General features: G+C 32.7%; 2 protein-coding genes across 5 annotated transcripts in view; one reads left to right on the forward strand and one right to left on the reverse strand.

The window, feature by feature from the left end:
- On the reverse strand, window positions 1-13,570 carry LOC106059699 (programmed cell death protein 7-like). 3 transcript variants are annotated; one of them, XM_056013477.1, is made up of 10 exons: window positions 13,478-13,570; window positions 10,660-11,307; window positions 10,352-10,504; window positions 9,696-9,776; window positions 8,612-8,743; window positions 8,186-8,324; window positions 2,287-2,399; window positions 659-782; window positions 366-453; window positions 1-231 (listed from the first exon to the last, which is right to left on the reverse strand). In XM_056013477.1, exons 2-10 carry the CDS (start codon window positions 11,254-11,256, stop codon window positions 114-116), a joined length of 1,545 nt encoding a protein of 514 aa, XP_055869452.1. In that variant the 5' UTR covers window positions 11,257-11,307; window positions 13,478-13,570; the 3' UTR covers window positions 1-113. The 3 variants fall into 3 exon arrangements, with proteins under 3 accessions (XP_055869452.1, XP_055869458.1, XP_055869468.1); XM_056013483.1 differs by lacking the exon at window positions 13,478-13,570 and adding an exon at window positions 13,457-13,477; XM_056013493.1 differs by lacking the exon at window positions 13,478-13,570 and adding an exon at window positions 13,444-13,462.
- Window positions 13,531-20,557, forward strand: part of LOC106074757 (katanin p60 ATPase-containing subunit A-like 2) — an 18,262-nt gene continuing 11,235 nt past the window's right edge. Inside the window, exons 1-7 of one of the 2 annotated variants that reach the window (XM_056013454.1) lie at window positions 13,531-13,661; window positions 15,409-15,479; window positions 16,030-16,199; window positions 18,338-18,386; window positions 18,527-18,695; window positions 20,219-20,332; window positions 20,473-20,556. In XM_056013454.1, the coding sequence (XP_055869429.1) occupies window positions 13,611-13,661; window positions 15,409-15,479; window positions 16,030-16,199; window positions 18,338-18,386; window positions 18,527-18,695; window positions 20,219-20,332; window positions 20,473-20,556 (708 nt within the window). In that variant the 5' untranslated portion in view covers window positions 13,531-13,610. The remainder of the gene's footprint in view (window positions 13,662-15,408; window positions 15,480-16,029; window positions 16,200-18,337; window positions 18,387-18,526; window positions 18,696-20,218; window positions 20,333-20,472; window position 20,557) is intronic. The other variant, XM_056013464.1, reaches the window with a different exon arrangement.

Below are 20,557 nucleotides of genomic sequence, written 5' to 3' on the forward strand. Positions count from 1 at the left end.
TACAATCATAAAACAAAAACATTTATTTTTTTTTACAATTTTTAAAACATAACTGTATTTCCAAAGCACAAAATGTTTCAAAGAATTATTTTTTTTCCTTCAGAATTAGTATTTTACTTCAAAGCCTGTGCCCAGGCTAGACTACTGGGAGCATCAGGAATAACCCAGGACATAGGCACAACACTTGATGCTGGGGTTTTGTCAGCCACTATGAATAAGTCCCATTCACGTCTGAAAGATAAAAAAAGGAAATTTAGTTTATAAAGATAATTATTTGTAAAGACTTTAGAGTGATAAGAACACAGGTACTGGTCAAGATGATGTTATGATGATGTTCAAACTAATGTATACATTCTATTATTAACCTTATTTGAATGAAAGCTTGGAGATTGTCTTCTGCTTGAGAATAAAATTTGATAAATGGATAAAGTGGATCTGTTGTAGAAACATCTTCTGTTCAAGAAAAAAAACAACTGTATAAATATAATAATAATAATTAAATATAAAATTATTTTTAAATAATAAATCTTTTTTTTCCATCACACTAAGTAAGTGAATGACAATAGATCTATCAACTAGAGATTTATTTAGTAACAAGCCTGCTATATCAATTAATGACTTTGATTTACAATGCTATGCATATAAATCTAAAACATACGTTTTGGTCCAAATAGTAAAGACTGAAGCTCGTCTTCCTCTTCTTTTTCTTTCAACTTTTTGTTTGTGGCTTGTAATAACCTTTCTCTTTCCTGCTTTTCATTTTGTTCAGATCTTATGACTTCCTGAGAATTTTAATATAGAAAAAAGAGGGGGAGGCATAAGTAATAGATAAAAATAACAGATCACATACTTCCACAATAGATCATTGTTTTAACCTACTTTAACAGATCACATACTTCCACAATAGATCATTGTTTAAACCTACTTTAACAGATCACATACTTCCACAATAAATCATTGTTTAAACCTACTTTAACAGATCACATACTTCCACAATAAATCATTGTTTAAACCTACTTTAACAGATCACATACTTCCACAATAGATCATTGTTTTAACCTACTTTAACAGATCACATACTTCCACAATAGATCATTGTTTTAACCTACTTTAACAGATCACATACTTCCACAATAGATCATTGTTTTAACCTACTTTAACAGATCACATACTTCCACAATAGATCATTGTTTTAACCTACTTTAACAGATCACATACTTCCACAATAGATCATTGTTTTAACCTACTTTAACAGATCACATACTTCCACAATAGTTCATTGTTTTAACCTACTTTAACAGATCACATACTTCCACAATAAATCATTGTTTAAACCTACTTTAACAGATCACATACTTCCACAATAGATCATTGTTTTAACCCCACTTTAACAGATCACATACTTCCACAATAGTTCATTGTTTTAACCTACTTTAACAGATTATTATTATTATTATTATAGCTTTTATATAGCGCTACTTTCATGCTTATAGCATGCTCAGAGCGCTATGGTCCAATCTCATTTGTGGACCGGTGGGGGGGGAGGGGGTATCTAGGAGTTGGTTTTCCGTGCTGCCTTTAGGCGCTCAGTAAACACAACTCTGCCCGAGTCGGGTGTCGAACCTCGAGCCCCCTTCTAGGTAGCCAAGACAAACCAAGTTCAAGCGCACTTAGCCTCTCGACCACGCTTCCCACAGATCACATACTTCCACAATAGATCATTGTTTTAACCTACTTTAACAGATCACATACTTCCACAATAGTTCATTGTTTTAACCTACTTTAACAGATCACATACTTCCACAATAGTTCATTGTTTAAACCTACTTTAACAGATCACATACTTCCACAATAGATCATTGTTTTAACCTACTTTAACAGATCACATACTTCCACAATAGTTCATTGTTTTAACCTACTTTAACAGATCACATACTTCCACAATAGTTCATTGTTTAAACCTACTTTAACAGATCACATACTTCCACAATAGTTCATTGTTTAAACCTACTTTAACAGATCACATACTTCCACAATAGTTCATTGTTTAAACCTACTTTAACAGATCACATACTTCCACAATAGTTCATTGTTTAAACCTACTTTAACAGATCACATACTTCCACAATAGTTCATTGTTTAAACCTACTTTAACAGATCACATACTTCCATAATAGTTTATGTTTAAACCTACTTTAATAGATCACATACTTCCACAACAGTTCATTGTTTAAACCTACTTTAACAGATCACATACTTCCACAATAGTTCATTGTTTAAACCTACTTTAAGTCTTGCTTCTTCTTCTTTGTAACATTCTAACTGGGCCTGGACAAGTCGGGTCATGTCTGAAATTTTATCTTCAAATGATTGGCGAGATTCACCTAGCTCTGTGTCTCCTGAAATCATTGAAAAAAAAAGCATGATAAAAACTAGTCTACGAAAAAGAAGTGGAAATGAAACTCAGACCCAGCTTCTTTAATAGTTAATCAGGGCTCTAAAGGAGCTTAATACGCACAGCGCACAATGGGGCATTGCAGTGGCATAGCTAGAGTATATGATGCCTGGTGCGGTACCTCATCTTGATACCCCCCCCCCCCCAAAAAAAAACTAACTAATTAATAACATTGCAAAACCTGTTCAAAATAATATGTATTCATAAATCAAATATTGTTAATTCAAAAAAAAATCACTTTTACATAAACATACTACAAATGAATTTTACGCGCTTTCTTGCTGGCAAAAGTATCAATAATTTTATCCAAATCCATTTTTTTCCACCAGCTCTTGATCAAAGGACAAAATGGCCAAATTAGTGAGTCGTAAATTTGTCATCGTTGATCGCAAGTAATTCTTGATCAGTTTAAGTTTGGAAAAACTTCTCTCGCATGTAGCGACGCTTACCGCAAAAGTAAAAAATAGGCGAATCATGATGACGATATTCGGGACTGAATCATCTAGCTGATATTTTTTTTATAAATTTCAAGAGCTCAACAGGTCCTTGTTTTGGAAGAGCGGAGGCTTCTGATGAAACTGTGACAAACCGTTGAAGCCTCTTTCGCTCCAGCAGAAATTTGTTTTTATCAATGTCGCTAGGAGTACTATCGAGATTGATTTCGACCTGAGGATTTAATAGCTGGGAAGGCGACAAAAATTCATATCTATCTGCTACATTATGAAGTTGCTCGAATCGGGTGATTATTTCTTGAACAATCCTGTCCAAGGTAGAATAAATTTCCTTTCGTAGCTCTTCTTTGTGTGTAAGTACAGAGTAGTCACTTTTCTCACCAGGCATCTTTTTCTTATAGCCCATACGTTTTTGAGGTTCTGTACTGATTCTCAGATCTGAATACACCCTTTCGGCAAAGGTAATGCTGGCTTCAGCGATGTCCTCTCGATTACTACTTAAAAATGTCTCTAATGATTTTAGTTTGAGTGAGCAGTCTCAAATAGACAATCCTTGTTTTTGAAGGTAGAATTGCGCATCATTAATTTCAGTTAATACAGGAGCCCAAAATCCAAGATAGGTGACAAAATTAAAAGACTGAACAGCAACCAATAATCCAACTCTTCAGATCTAGTCGATGAATTTTCATCTCTGCTAGTTAATGTCTCCAGAGTTTGAGCAGGCAATGAATAGTGACTTCTAGAATACGTTTTTGGACACCGTAGTTTTGACCTTTCATGCCAAAACTTGGCATCAGCTACACAAAGTCCTACCCATCAGATGCCATTTTCTGCTATACCGATGGGTCGGTAATGAGGGACCCCGATAGATCTGGGGCCCTTATAGACTACACAGACCGGACAGAACCAGAGATGCCGATTTCTCCGTCTGAGCTTAAAAGGGTTTTGAGGCGCCAGCCAGACTAGTCAGTCTTGAGCACTGTTCATCATTTTGTTAACGTTACAGTATTACAATTAACTAGTTAGTTAAAAAAAACTCGTAAAAATATTGACATTACAATAGAATTATTTCCAAAATTTAACTATTAAGAATCATAAAGAAATGAATAAACTAAAGTCAATTGTTTAGAGCTAGAGTTTAGAAATATATTTGTAAACTCAATATCTAGATTAAACCAATGGACTAAACAATGAAGTAAAAAAAAAGTTGGCCTATCTTCTTCTTCTTCTTTATATTACAAAGCATCGATCAGTGTAGTAACAACATGTACCGTGTGTCCGAAATAAATCTAGTAAATTAGATTCAAACTGTTCTAAAGCTTACATTGTATGGAAGAAACAGTCAAGGAGATGAAAAACAAAATAGCGACATGACTAGTTTATTAATCGTTTGTTCATGTTTAAAATACAGTACGGTAGTTTATGTTTGTTCGTGTCCATACAATTAGTCGTTTTTACTGAAACGCTCAGGGAAATAGGAAATTAATACACCCTGGGGGAATTTTGGTGCCCCTCTCCACTTGGTGCCCTGTGCGGCCCGCACCACCCGCACATTGGTAGCTACGCCACTGGGGCATTGCCTTGACTCTACTTTGCCAGATTCAGGCTAGATTTTCAAGATATGGTGTGGTACTCTAAGAAATGAAGATGGTGGTTGTTCTCTTTTCAATTGACCTAAAACGCTTCAGACGGAATCATTTTAAATGCATTAAAGAACCATGAGACTCTACTTAATACAACGTGTAATTTTTGGTACTAATTATAACTTGCGTAATTATTAATAATGTAATAATAATTTTATTTATATAGTGCTGTTATTATAAAACCAGCATAAGGCAAACTAATCACTTTTGAACATGTGAGTCTTGAAGGTACAAGGGCATTTTATTATTCCAGATGCACTGATAACAATATGTGGCCACCTTTTAATTGTTGAAATCATAGGGAGTTAATGGAGAGTACTCAGGAGAGCGGTGGAAGAATCACATATTTATTTTGGAAGAATTATCCATGAAGTGTTGTTCTGAATGGGGTTGCTCCATATTTCTTGAGAGTCACATGGTTGAGTTGTTTACATCTCGTGCTATGCTTAATTTCTGTCAGTTTATATTGGGAATCTGAAGAACAATATTTGGTGGTTTTAGTTACTTTATAAGTGGCAAATGATAATTTATTAACTGCAGGAAGATCAAGTACGCCTTTTTTACAGCTTAAACTTTAGAAAGATGGTGCTGAAGCGTAACATATATTTTAGTCAGTGGGTGAATTAATTTAGGCCTGTAGGTCTCTACCAGAACTACAGTTATAAAGATCTAAGAGCATTTGGATAAGTGGCTCTAGAAAAAAGAAAATTATTATCCAGACCCCACCAAAAAGTGAATAGACTGTGTGTCAGACTGATTTTAACAACTGGTTGAATGTAGGCCTTTAGTCAACTGTGTAGTGTGTAGTCCAGGGGTGCGCAAATTACAGCCCGCGGGCCACATGCGGCCCACTGAGGTGTTTTATGCAGCCCGCTGAGGTGTTTTATGCAGCCCGCCGAGGTATTTTATGCAGCCCGCTGACACCTACAGAAATCAGGTGTGACCACAGTATATAGATATAAAAATGCAAATATTAAAAAAAAAATATCTATATAAATTATTGAAACTGTCTCATTATAAAAGTTTTAAGTAAACGAAGATTATGCTTATTGGCTATACATCAATACATTCAATTTAAGACACAATGTCTGAGTGTTGAGTAGGCTTGGAACAAGATGGCAAGTGTAACAACTGATGGAGCTCGATCTTTGACTGAGAACCATAAACTTGAAACAGGAAAGTTTGCACAAAGCTGCATATAATTTGATCATTTAATCATAATATAGAATAGCTATGAATCTTAATAGAGCTATAGGTAGTTAACCACGGATAGTTCTGAATTATGAATAAATAATCCAATGTATCCGCTAGCTTAAAATGGGCAAAGCAAAGGAGAAGAACATAAAATCTCAAGCATGAAATTGTTATGTTACTTGAAGGACATTGACTGTGACTTTGTTACCAATATTTCTAATGAAGAGTGGAAGACAAAATTTCATGTTTGTTATAATTAATATTGCAATTGATTGTTTACATATGAAATGTAAATGCATGTTAAATCTTTTCAAACAAGGCTTTCCCATTTCTAAAGGAAAAAAAAAGTTATTGAAATGATTAAAAGTACAACACTTATTAAGAGAAGCCGATTCAGCTCCAGAGGACATAACTCAAAGCAAAGAGAAGTTCCAGTCAGCACTACCACGGGAGTTTTATGGGTGCCAGAAGCTGTATTTCCACACTTAAAAAAAACTTTGCTGCTGTTCACACTATTTGGGTACACATACATCAGTTCTTCTTCTTCGTTCTCATTTTACATGTTGAAGTGTTCAGATCAGTAATTCTATATCTGAGATGAACCGCGTAGTGGTTTCCAGATCAGGCAGTTCTCCGAATAGTCTTTGGAGAGTCTTGTCCTTTGATTTAGTATGCACCATTGAAGGACATGGTCAGCATTCTCTGGTGATGCTCCACAAGAGGAGGCTTCGCTTCGCTCCTCCCGACATTTAACTTCCGGAACATAAATTGTCTCATTCAGTGAGCAATCATTTTTTTGTGGAAACTAAACAAGTTTAATCACTGGTCAATGTTGACTGACTGTAATTTGACAGCAGTCACACACAGGGGTAACAACTACTACGATAGTTTCACAGTTAAGAAACATTATGCACGAGTGTAAAAAGTAAAAAACTGCACAGTAAGTACAACTGTATATTTGTGGGGATATTGTGATAGAAAAAGACTACAGCAATTTGTTTAAAAAATCGTAATACAGTGTATATATGAATTAAAAGACATTCTACACAGCAAGCTTTATCTTTCTAAGATATCTATATCTATCTATCTATCTATATACATCTATATTTATATATATATATATATATATATATATATATATATATATATATATATATATATATATATGCGGCCCGCTAATACCAAACTTTTTATAATGCAGCCCTCGAAACAAAAATGTTGCCCACCCCTGGTGTAGTCCATGATCAAAATATCCTCACATGTTTCTTCCTTTGTTGTATGTTGAGTGGTCAGGCAAGAAAATAATACACTGGTTAGTCTAGTATGTAGATCTAGCCTTACAATAGTTAAACAGGTCACTATGACAATTTTTTTTTCTTTGGTTGCTAGATCTAAATGAAGATATATGTAGAACTATTTCTTTTATGTTATACATTAAGTCAATACGATTTTTAAAAATGCAAGTAACCTATTTTTCTATTTTCTAAAGATTTCCATTCAAGCCCTTGAGAGTAAAAATGCTACAGAAAAATTCTGGGTATCAGCTACCAGGAAAATAATTCAAATGACTTAGTGTGAAATGCATTTGAATTTAAAAGCAATCCAATGAGTTCATGAGATATATTAAGTTAGCCAAGTGTGGTACTGTGACATACTGCTAGACTGGTTTAAAAATTGTAATAAATGTATACTTCAAAAGTGTTAGCGATTTAGTCTAAATGGCACCACTATCAATTCTCTAACAAATTTAGATCTATTTTGCTTAGCATCTTGCTAATGTTTTAAAGACCATCACATTTCCAAAGCTCTCTGTCTGTTCTGAAACTATATTCTCAAGTTTATCTTAGGCAATGCCAAGTGTTATGCACATTGCTCTCAAGGTGATGTCCCAAAGTCCTTTTAGATTTTCAAAAGGATTAAGTTGCAATAAAAAAAATGGTACAAACTTTCCTTACACTAAATAATGTTTAAAGTAAAATCATGCAAAGTTACAAATTAGTAAAGGCAAGAAACATAATTTAGACTAAGACTAAGACTGCTTTATTGATCCTTACGGAAATTTGTTGTGATTATAAGGACTCGTTTCTCATATAAAGACAACACAACAGAAAAATACACATAAATACAACAGACAACATAAAGAGTTCATTCAGCAACTACACACAGGTATCTTGGTGCATTTCATGTTCCCTGATCAATGAGTGGCGGTGATAGAGTCTGACCGAGTGAGGTACAAACGAGTTTTTGTACCGCTCCGTTCTTGTTTTGATTGACAGCAGTCGCCCACTTCACGACCACCTGGCGTAGTTCTGATGGAGCGGGTGGCCGTTGTCTTCCAAGATTTTTTCGATTTTTCTTAGGCACGTTTGTTCAAAAAGTTGTGTATGGGTGTATTCTACTCATTAAAATTTAAAAAAAAAATGATTCCTTTATTTTCATACCTCGTTTTTGAGCTGCATCACGCCTAATAAGTCGCAGTTTTTTAAGTGCTAACATTGTTTCAATCAAGCGAGTAGCATCTTGAATTTCTTTTGAGACTTTACTTAATGTGCGATCAGCTGCTTCTTTTCTGGCCTTCCTCTAAACAAGAAAGTTTAAATTTGATTTACAATCCAACATATAAATGAGTAAATAACATTTTAAAAAGAATATTTTATTATATCTGATTTCTGAAAAAATTATTTTAATTTTTTTTTGGGGGGGTTAGGGAGGGGGGGGGGGAGGGAATCTTTTATGTTTTAACTATAGACAATAGCGCAAATTGATTCATTCTAATAGTATCTCCTCATAGCAAATACTCTAAAAGACCAAAAAAATGTGTAATGTGCTGCTTAAAACAATGTTTTTAGTTTGTATAAGAAATGTACCATGTTTTCTTCTTTGATCTTTGCTTGAATCCTTTCCTGCCAGAGATCTATCTGCTTGTTCTTTTCCTCCCTTACTTTGGAGATATTCAATTGATGCTCTAAGTCATTTATTCTTTTTCTTGATTGTCTTTTCTGTAAACGAAAGAAACAATAATTCTGAAAAATGTGAGGTCTCTAATTGGACAAAAGCATCTAAAAACAAATAGTAAATAAATCCGTTTCTAAACTGGTAAAAAAAATGTTTAAAACATGTTTAACTGATAAATTAAATCTATTTTTGTATGTATTCATTTAATATCACATTGAATAAATTTAACACATAGAAAAAAAATCACATAAGAACAACTGATAATAAAAATAGATAAAATCTCATTAGGGGATAAATTTAAAAAATGATCTTATGATTGTTCTTCATGTGTTATTTTGAGGAGAATATGATTTTTGTTTTTCTGTCTACATTTGAGTGTTCAATGACTCTTTTGTATATGACACACTGACAACATATCATTACATAGAGTGTATTGGCTCACTAAATAGCATGAAAGGATACACTTAGATGCTAAAGCCAAAACAAAAAGGATATTTGTTGAGATCACCATTTCCAATGCCAAAGAAAGAAAATTAGAGAAATCACTTACTGAAAGAAAAAGTATTTTTTTGTTTTAGTCAATAGTAATTATATTTTTTTTTTTTTTAATTTCTAAATATGAAACAATGATTTTAAAAAAAATCTTAATTACTTTTACAGAAACAAAATTTCATGTCCTTAGTAACATTGTACATAAATTGTTAGTCACTAAAAAGAATTAAATTACTTAAAATTGAACTCATCCATACAACTCAACATTTCAAACAAGACTTAGTACATAAATATATATGGCAGCAACACAGGGGGATAAAACATTTTCTCTCCTACATCTTGACCTGTGTAAACTCAAATCAATAGACAGTAGAGATGGGAATCAATCTATAAGTTTGGGTCTGATAATGAGTATATTTCAGGTTTGGTTAAATTTAAAGTTCTAGTTCAGGATCAATTTGAATTTATGAAATGAATACTTTTTCCCTATAAATTATTACTTACCCTTTTTTTCTGGATTTGTTTTAAAGCTGTTTCATGCTGTTCAACTACTTCAACAGCAACTTTACAAGCAGAATAGTCTCTCTGAAAAATATAAATAAGTTTAAATACAATTTATTACATTTGTTTTTTTTTCATTTGGTTTACTACAGCAAAAATTGCATCCACAGAGAGGTAAAAACAAATTTGATAAACCTCTAATAACAAAGAATCATGTAAAAAAAAAAAAGGTATAGAGAACTCAAACTCTCATGATGAGATTCCCCTCTAAACTGAATGAACTTAAAATGTTCTTAAAAAAATAAAATAAATGTGTGCCTTCATCAGGATATAAACTTAACACCCTGGTTTAAAAACCATATACATGCTTTACCAATTGGCCATCATATATTATTACACAGAAAGATATTAGTTCTAATGTTATAAATCATTCTCATATGAATACAGAGAAACATTTATAAAATTATACTTCATGAGATTGCTTTGACTCGTATATATAGTAATAATATTGAATTAATACCCCACTACAAAAATTTTTACTTAAAATAGTTAAATGTATTTGATATTAAGCAAAATAGCCAAACACAATAAAACTTTATATGATATGGTGTTCATCTTAGGAATAATTTAAGTTATTTTAATATTTATTAGTGATTTACCTTTAATTTTTCAAAGTCACAAACACTCTTATCCCAGCTTGATCTATCAATAGATGAATAAGATTCACTCAAATATTGTACCTGAGTTGACATGCTCGTCAAAATTTGCATGAGTTCTCGCAGTTGATTCATCCAAGTCCATAATTTATTATTCTGTACAAAGCACAAAATATGAATTTAAAAAATATATTTAGATATAATTGAAGACTTAATTTATATAAATTACAATATTGTACATTTATTTTTAGGTTAATAATAGCCTATTAATTGTAATTTGTAAGATACACGTAATTAAAACTATTATTTACTTCACCGCTTCTTTGATTATCACAAGTTCCTTTCTTGACTTTTGATTTATCTTTTAACCAATTTTCTAACAACTGTTGACCTATTTGCTTTGGTCCTTGCTCATGTCTAAAGACAGTCCCATTGTCTTTCTCTGATTGTAAAGGAATAGTTGCATTTGTAGCAGGTAAATTCATTCCAACAGGCCGAGGTACATTGTTGTTCAAACTTGGTGGCGGAACATTAAGATTTATAAAATTTCCATGGTCTGGATTCCTAGTATATTCAACTGGAGTGTGTTGTCTTGGTGGAAAAGCTTGATTGTTGGGGAAAAATGGAGGTATTGAACATTGAAAATTCGGTGGTGGTGGCGGGTGCGCAAGGTTGAAGGGAGGTGGGATGTTGGGAGAAAAATTAGGCCTACATTGCTGCTGTGAAAGAACATTAGGTATGTTTGGCCTTTGGTTAAAAAAATGAGGAGGGAAATTATTTTGCAGTTGTGGAGGAGGAGGAGGAGGAAAATTAACATGCTGATCAGAGTTAAAATTACTGTTTGGATTTTCTGGTTTTTCAAAAGGCTGATAAGGAATTCTATGCATTTGTCTTCCGTTGTAGGACATGTTCAGTTTTTTAAGTCCAGTTTCAGCTTAAAGTTGTGACATGCCATCAGCCTTTAAACATTTGTTTTGAGAAAAAAAAAAGAATTAATACATTTAATTTTATAATTTAGTTAAGTCTCTCTCTATATATATTTAGTTAATATAGTATAGTATAAAATCTATAAATACATTATATACTACTCAAATACTTCTAGAAAAAAAAGTTTGTTGAAAGCGCTAGATTCTAAATCAGTTTTTCAATTTAAATTGTCTCAAATTCAAAATTACTGAGGGGAAAGGGCACATCTTACAAAGAAGGAAAAGCTTTTTCTACAAGAGTATACTACACTAATACAAGAGTCAAACAGTTTTGATGTCTAGTCTACATCTTGATTATTATATATCCTGAGATTCAATGTGGGTACATAGCATATAGATACAGGTTGTTAAAGGAGATGATTAGACCATTAGGGAATGAAAACAAAACATCTGTTGATGAGACTAAGGACCAATTCTATTGCACTGGGGATGGAAGAGAACTCAAAGGTAAAACTTCCCATCGAAGGACCCTTTTGAAGAATGTTACGCAAGTGGCAGCACCGCGCTGTCTATCGCTACGGTAATCAGGTCACAAGGTCACTACAGGCTAGACGGTGTTGGTAGTATCATGATAGATCTAGTCATGCATGCTCTAACGACATGAAAACTCTGGATCTATATTATGTAATAATAAAGTATTATAAAAGGCTATAAAAATAAATTTTGAGAATGAATAAGGCTTTATTTTTTTTAATTTGTTTTTTTTTGTTTATGAGGCTAAACAAATGTATGGTTTCCTATAGACTATACTGAGTATAGATCTATATGTACGGGTCATAGACAGCTGCCAAATAATTGAACTGAAAAACTAGGGGCCTTCGATGGGAAGTTTTACCCGCATCTCTACATCCGGTTTCGTTCTGATGGTAATGTGTTCAATAACGGCGTCTACTATCCCATACAAAAACAAAGGAGATGGTCATAACGGAGCTTCTCTATGCCGATGATTGCGCCCTGCTAGCTCACAATGAACATGACCTCCAGAACGCTGTAAACGAATTTGCCTTACGCTGCCGCCTCTTTCGGTCTATCTATAAACCTCGGGAAAACAGAAGTCATTATCCAGAAGTCACCCAATGAAACATACTCAGCCCCAAGGATCACAGTAAACGGACAGCCCCTTAAGCCTTAACGTGGTAGACCACTTCACATATCTAGGTAGTATAGTGTCAAATGACGCCTCACTTTCAAGGGAAGTTGATAATCGTCTGGTCAGGGCTACTAGCGCTTTTGGACGCCTTCAGGCGAGAGTTTGGAAGAACAAATCACTCCGCATGCCTACTAAAATCAATGTCTACCAGGCGGTGGTTCTCTCAACCCTTCTATATGGCTCTGAGACATGGACACTATATAAAAAACAACTAAGACTTCTTGAGCACTTTCACCAAAGATGCTTGCGCTCCATCATTGACATACATTGGTAGGACCACACTACAAACAGGGATGTCCTTGAGAACGCTGGTATGGACAGTATAGAGGGACTTCTTATGGTCCGACAGCAGGGCACGTATCCCGTATGGGAGACTAACGTATGCTAAAGGCAGTCTTTTTTGGTGAGCTAAAAGGTGGTCGACATAATAGAGGCGCCCCACGAAAACGCTTCAAAGACCAGCTTAGGCGACAACATTCCTTGGCTGACAAAGAAGAGAGCACCTGGCTGCATGCGGCGTCGGAACGAGACAGCTGGAGGTCACTCACGAAGGCCGCGGGATACACATTGGAGACCAAAAGAAAATCTGCTGTCGAGGACAAACGCAGACGACGAAAAGAAAATCTAAATCGACCACCTGCGGACAATGGTTATGCTTCATTTTGCTTGCCCTGGATGTGGCAAAATATGTAGGTCACAGCTGAGGCTGCGCAGCCACGGGAAATACTGTATAATAATAAAAATAATGTACTCCTCAGTGACCTCAGAGGCTCACTAATCTTCGGACTCGAAGACAATCCGGCTTATAAATTTATTATAAGTTATAGATCTAGATCTATTAGTGACTTAGTCATACTAGATCTATATTCATAGATCTACATTTGAATATAAAAAATGTTGATTTATTATAAGTAACTATTTAGATCTAGATCTATATAAATATGGTAAAACTGCCTAACTAGATCTAAATACAAGTTAAATTCTAGAGTCTACCTCCAACAAAGATAAACTATATAATTTTGGTAACAGTTTTGTTTTCTCGAGACATTCGTGAATCTCGCGAGAGCTTCCTCCATCTTAGCCAACTTCGCTACCAATGACGCCACCGAGATGATACAAAATCAAAATGGAACTGAGCTATCAGTCGATCAGGACAGCAAACCAAGCTCGTGAGGCAGTAAGAATAATCAGTCTTTATTTAAAATATATCTACTTGGCGTTATTATTTCTGAAATTGGTATACTGAATAAGATCCAGTAAATCTAGATCTAGATGATTATTTTATTATAAAAAAAAAAATTAGATCTACATTTCTACATCTAATCATCTATATTGAAATTCTATTCTACTATTTCTAGATCTATATAATAATATATCATTAATATATGACACTCACTCTCACTCATCCTCAGTGTCACAGTTACACTGACAGTGTGAGTGACTCATAGTCATAGACTGTAACTGTATGTTAACTAGATCTATGTTACTATGTAAAATACCTCTCTGATAGATTAGATCTCATGAGAATGATGGTGATCATGATGTTACTGTATGAACATTAGGTCTAGTCTAGTCATTACTCTTCTGACTTCATTACTCCTAGAATATAAATTTTATGATTTACACTACATCAGTAGTAGGTCTATATAGATCTGTCTATCTAATTATTATGATCATGAATGATGCATATCATGTTATCATGATCATGGAGTCACCATCCATCCATCCCAGTGGTGCTACAACCCATGGCAGCATGGAGGTCTCTGGCCTGCTTCAACACATCCTTCCATTCAGGTTTATCCTGGGAATTTGGTCTCCATGCCCTAATCCCAAGCTGTAGCAGATCTACTTCCACATCATCAATCCATCACATTCGGTGTCTGCCATTTAGTTTTTGCGTGTAAAATTTTTTCGCTCCTCTGCTATCGGTGGGTCTTTATACAATTGCTATATCTCATGGTTAGTGCATGTCCTCCACCCTGTTTCATCTTGTATAGCACCATAGATTTTCATATGAATTTTTCATCCCCAAATGAAATAATTAAGACAATTCAAACAAGAACAAAAAACTAAAATGATAAAAATGCCATTTAACCTTTACCTTACTTTGTTAGAGTTAGAACAATGTTACTGTATCTACTGCTCAGAAACTGTCAGAATAATAAATAACATCCAATAGGGGCCTACTAGGTCTTTGTTCTAGATCTAGATCTATTTGCCTAATATTTGGAAGTTCTTAACAGTAAGAAAAAAAAATTTATAAAGCGCTGTTAACAAACAAAATTAGGCTCCATGCGTTGTTATAACATTACAAACACAAGAGCTAACATGACAAACTAATCTAAAAATGTTTTAGAAGTTTTTTAGTCAAAAAATACAGATCTATCTATATAAAACTAGATGTAGATGTAGAGATAATACAACATATATATATGCAAAATAGAACATTGACTTTGAGGTTTGTAGCTGCAAGTATTTGACTAGATTTTAAAATCTAGATGCAATAGACAAACAACAGTGCCAGTAGTAAAATTACTAGATCATTAGAGCAGGGAACAGTTTATCTGAATCAATCAAGATGACTTCTAAGATGTAATGGGGAGTTCATATTGATCTGCCAATGGTACTTCACATCTCAGAATGTTTGTTTGCAATTTCATGCTTGAGTAAAAAACATACCAGTAGGGGGCAGTGGTCCTTTAATATCTTGGGTTTTTTTTTTACTTTTTTGTTTTTCTTACTTTTGATTCAGTTACATAAATCATTCCTACTCAGTCCTAATTGAATTTAACAAAATTTTATTAGTATATATGTATAGTAGTAATATGGGTGATTATGTTGGATGTATTTATAATATACTTCTTAATATTCCAGCATATTATTATTATCTTATTTAGTTATCAGTACTGATATTTTCTTTGTAGGATGAGCTACGAACTGATTCAAGAAAGAAAAATCTTCTTATTCTAGTCTTGAAGTATTTAAACGAAGAAGGGTAGGACAGTTTAAAATCAATAACCAATGTAAAATAGGTTTTTCTTTATACTATAAGTCTTTTTTTAACTCCATTGGTTTTCATTAATGTTGAACCTAGGATATATTCTTGACTAATTAGAAGACAATTTAAAATTGAAAAAGACTATTGACAAACCATTGGGTAAAGAGGCACTGAATAGAGCCACATTGAGGGAAAGCATAAAGGAAGCATCCTGGATTGCAGAAGGCTTACCCACCAGAAGTAGAAATAAGGGTAAAAGTGCACCTGGAGATTAAAAATGCCCAACCTTTGACTGCAGCTCTGTATGAAGGATTGCCTTCTCTAGTCACATTAGAAGTTGCAAAGGGAAAAGATAATCTCTCGAGATGTAAAATGCCACAGAATTAAAAGACTAAAATCACTCAAATTCACTAAAATCCTTGATTCTAATTGTATAATTAAGAGATTGGAAAGTTTGTAGATTTTATTATCTAAGAAGTAATATAATTCTAAGTATTGCAAAATATATGCTGTTATTTTATTAAAAAAAAATTTTTTATGACTATAGATATTTAGACTCTGCATCAAATTTGTCTAAAGAGACCAATCTGGACATCAGGCGCTATGAAGTGTGTGACAATATTGACCTAGAGACCATTCTTATGGAATATGAATCTTATTATTTTGTTAGATTTTCAAAGTACCCAAAAATTACAAAAAAAGTTTCTCCACAAAGCGGTAAGTTCCTTTTTTTAAAACTACATTCATTAATGCATTAAATGTAGACATAGCAACTATAGGACCAACCAACAAGCTCTCGATCTAAAATGATAATTGAACTCACAGTAAATGACTTTATACCTCTTCGACCACAAAGGAGGAGCTTTATATGTATATTTACAAATATATATATATTTATACTTACTTAGATTTACATAAATCCTCTCGCGTCATAAAGCAGTAAAAAAAAGATAGGGATTTAAAATATTAACTCTTAAGTCCCAAGAACAAAACTGTTTTTGAAATAAAATGGAGAATGAAGAAGAAGAAGAAGAAATAATTGAAAATATAATGGCCCACAAAATGATATGCAAAGGTAAAAAAAAAACTATATGTGTGATGTTGTTTCTTGAAATAATTTCACAATTATAATTATCGTAGGTAGAAAAAAAAAATCAAAATTAAGGTCATGTTAATGTGTCTGAGTAAATTTAGAAAAAAAAAACTAGTAATAATTGTGGGACCTCATTATATAATTGCATTTGAAATTTACTTTAACACATTTTGATTTTTCAATTTTTATATAGAAATGATGATGCTGTACAAAGTCATTTAATATTAATATATAATTTAAGACCTTTTTCCCACATTCTTTTGCTTTTAACTAGAAGTTAGTTTTACCCTATCACATTTTTATTCTTTATTTATCTATATGAATGCACTTTATACTGTTAACAATACAATATAGTAATGCATTTTTGTCTACAAGAAAATGGTATACATACTTTTTAAATTGCAAATAATATAGAAATCTATACATTAAATGGTTTCCAGATTACCGTAGATATAGGCGACATGGCACATAAACTCTCATCATCTATAATGTATTCCTAAATAAAATCTCCATTAGCCACTTTGCCTGCTGATGCCTTTTAGATATTATCGTTAAGGATTAGCCCTCGTACAGCTTCTGTAACTGAGTTTGTGTCAAATATATTTGCATAGTCAAGATATGGATTGTGATTCTTTTAGCTAAGGCCCAGGAATGTGCTCTATAGAGGAAACTCTGGACAGATCCATTATTTCATGCCAGATGAACTTATTATATATATTTTTTATTTATATAATAAGTTCAGTATGTATAATATGATAAAAAAGCTTTAAGAATATGTAAAAATATTTATATTAAAAATGAAGTGAGTTTTTTTTCTCAATAATATATTAACAAATTAGCACAACTATTTTATTAACATATTCACTTTTTATTTCACCTTTTCAACCCAGGAATGGCAGGTAGATTATATTTTTAGATGTGCTTGAAAATAAAATAAAAGTAAACCCTCAGATGAACAATACACAGTTTTGGAGTTATTTTTTTTTTTAATTTGTTTTTTTCTGTAATTAAACAATACTTTACTAACAATATATGCATTCATCTGCTTATAATACATTTCTTTCTTTTTTTTCCCAATTGAATTAAGGTAAATTTTGAATAGAAATATAGTAAATTTCTTTACTTCTGTTGATAAAAAATAGTTAATGTAAAATGTTGGATCCTATAATAGTGAACATTAATTACATTTTTTTTGTTTGCTGTAGGCCCTATTTCTTCAGTTACTATTTCTAAAACTTTTGAATTGAGACAGTGGAGCTGAGATAAGGAGCTTTTGTTTTACATGATACACAAGTATTGTTAAAATCATACAGATAGTTTATATGACCTTGTTCCCCCTTATAGCCATTATGTTCCATGGACTTAGCATATCATTTAAAAAAAAATGTTTTGGTTTGAATTTTTATAAAAATGCTTTTTAAGAATTTATCTTTTAACCACCTGCACATATAATTCACTGTTCTTTATTAAAGTAACAAGTTTTAAAATTCCTCTCATATTATGAAGCAAGTTCATATCTATGTAATTTTCAACAAAGAAGTTGTACCATTACTTATTCAATTAAAACATTATGAAAAAAAGTGTGTACTAACATCCATGTTATTTTATTTATTTTTTTATATATATTTTAAAAAATATTTTAAATTTTCTTTTTTGGTTAGATCTTTGAGATTGGTATTAAAAGTTATTTATGATGAAAAAAAAAAAGAAATTTTAAAAGTGAATACATTTTTTCATTTTTTTTTCTTCTTATTATTATTAGCTGGAGCAGTTGACAAAAGAATACCACCAAAACTAAACAGAACTAACAGGTGAAAACTTAAATTGACTTCACAATATATTTTGCATTTCAATAGACTAACCTGTATAGATATATGTTTTAGGAAATTTGTATTTTTTTCTTTCTAGCAAAACCATGTAGTCAATTTTCTTTTTTTTTTTTAACTGACAGTGTAAAAACAAATACTACATCCCTTCCCAGAATCCCTCAGACATCCCGACCACCAACTCCCCCACAGCAGCCTCAGCCCACAGCTCCAAGACCATCATCAGGTTCTGGCAAAAACAGACGAAACTTAAACTCTTCAACTCGAAAAATTGCAGTCAATGGAAATTCCAATGTGAGATTTTGTGAAAATTCTCTTCCATAATATTTTAATATCACATAAATCATTGCACAATTATCTGAAGTTTCAGTTGTATAACAACCATTTTGAAGTTTCAGTTGTATTACAACTATCAAAAGTTTCAGTAATATTACAACCATCTGAAGTTTTAATTGCATTACAACCATTGAAAGTTTCAGTTGTATTACAACCTTCTGAAGTTTAGTCATACCTCAGTTACTTTCAGTAATTGTGTCACTAGAAGGTCCAGTGGCCGAGTGGTAAAGCGCTTGGCTTCTGAACTGGGAATCCAGGTTCGAATCTTGGTGAAGACTGGGATTTTTAATTTTGGAATGTTTGGGCACCTCTGAGTTTACCCTGCACTAATGGTATCTGACATTAGTAAAGTAAATTGTGATGTCCACTTGACACCCTTAATCCTAGGCCACAGAAACTGATGAACTTTATATCATCTGTTATATAGATCACAAGGTCTGATAGGGAACTTTTATTTTTTACTTTAATTATGTCACTACCACCTAAAATCTAATTTAGTGAAATTACCCCTTGTTTATTTATCTATTTTTTTTTTTATGAGAGTTTTAGCTGTTTTAGTTTTGTAAGTTTTTGCAAATAAATATAAAACTGAATAATTAACTTTAAATATACTTAGGATTACTTAAAGTACAAAGCCTCATTCTAATTAGCTATTAGAATGGGAGTTGATTTTATCTGTTACTAAGTATTTGTAAAATACAAAGGTTCTTTGTTTTACAACCTAATGCATTAAAAAAAACAACTATTCACTTTTATTAAATTCTTCAGCAATTTTTCCACATTTTATTAATTAGGAATGCTTACCCACAGATCTAGACTTATTGTATTATAACAAAGGACCTTCCCTAGGTCAACACTTGGGCAGTGTAACTCTCTTTGGTCTTTGTTATGGTCTAAGGAATATTGAAAGATTGTAAAAAAAAAAATTAAAAAAATTTAAATAATAAGTCAGAGATATTTTTGACCTAGGTTTAGCCCATCTTCTGGCAGGTAATTTTGGATATTCTAATTGTAAATTAAGGTTCCCCCAGGTGGAGTTGGAATTATATATATATATTAAGGTTCTGCAAAATATCTAAGGATTATTATTCTTATCTTATCAAGAATCATCAAACTATCTTGATTAAATAGGCTTAACAAGGAAAGTTAAGTTCTACATTCATGCCTTGCAATTTATAGGGCAGATGATGTAAAGGACATTTGTTTTATTTGCCCATGGTTAACAAGGGTGGGTTTTATGTGGCCAGCACAATAACCAACTACCTTTACTTTACCCAACTAATGCCATGTACCCATTAGAGCTGGGTGGACTTCACCAGGATTTATACCCGAGACCCCTCAGTTCTGAACCCAAGTGCTTCACCATTCAGCCACCACATCTTACATTTTGCCTTATTTATTAGATTTCAACAGTTTATATTATATGAATAAAAGATTCCTATCTTAACATAAATGACTTTTCATGACCTCATTTTTGAAAGGTTAAAGATGCTGGTGCTGCAAATGGAAGTGGGGAGGGGCTGGCACTGCAAGGTATCACTGTCCAGGGTCATAATGGTGCTGCTGAGCATGCAGTGACACAACAGAAACCTAAGGTGAGATTGTTGGGCTTCTTTTTATGACATTTTTGTACAACAATTGTTCTTTTCAAATTGTAAACAAAACATTTTAAAATTATAACATTATATGAATGAAACCAGTAATAATGTTCTTAATTGAAAAACATTTTTTACAGTTTGGACAGATCATAGATGTTCGTAGCATGATAAATGATTACACGAAACTAAATATAGAAGATGGTGCTGATTCTTTTACAAATG

The sequence above is a fragment of the Biomphalaria glabrata genome, chromosome 1, assembly GCF_947242115.1.
Source record: "Biomphalaria glabrata chromosome 1, xgBioGlab47.1, whole genome shotgun sequence".
In the NCBI taxonomy this organism is placed as follows: Eukaryota; Metazoa; Mollusca; class Gastropoda; family Planorbidae; genus Biomphalaria; species Biomphalaria glabrata.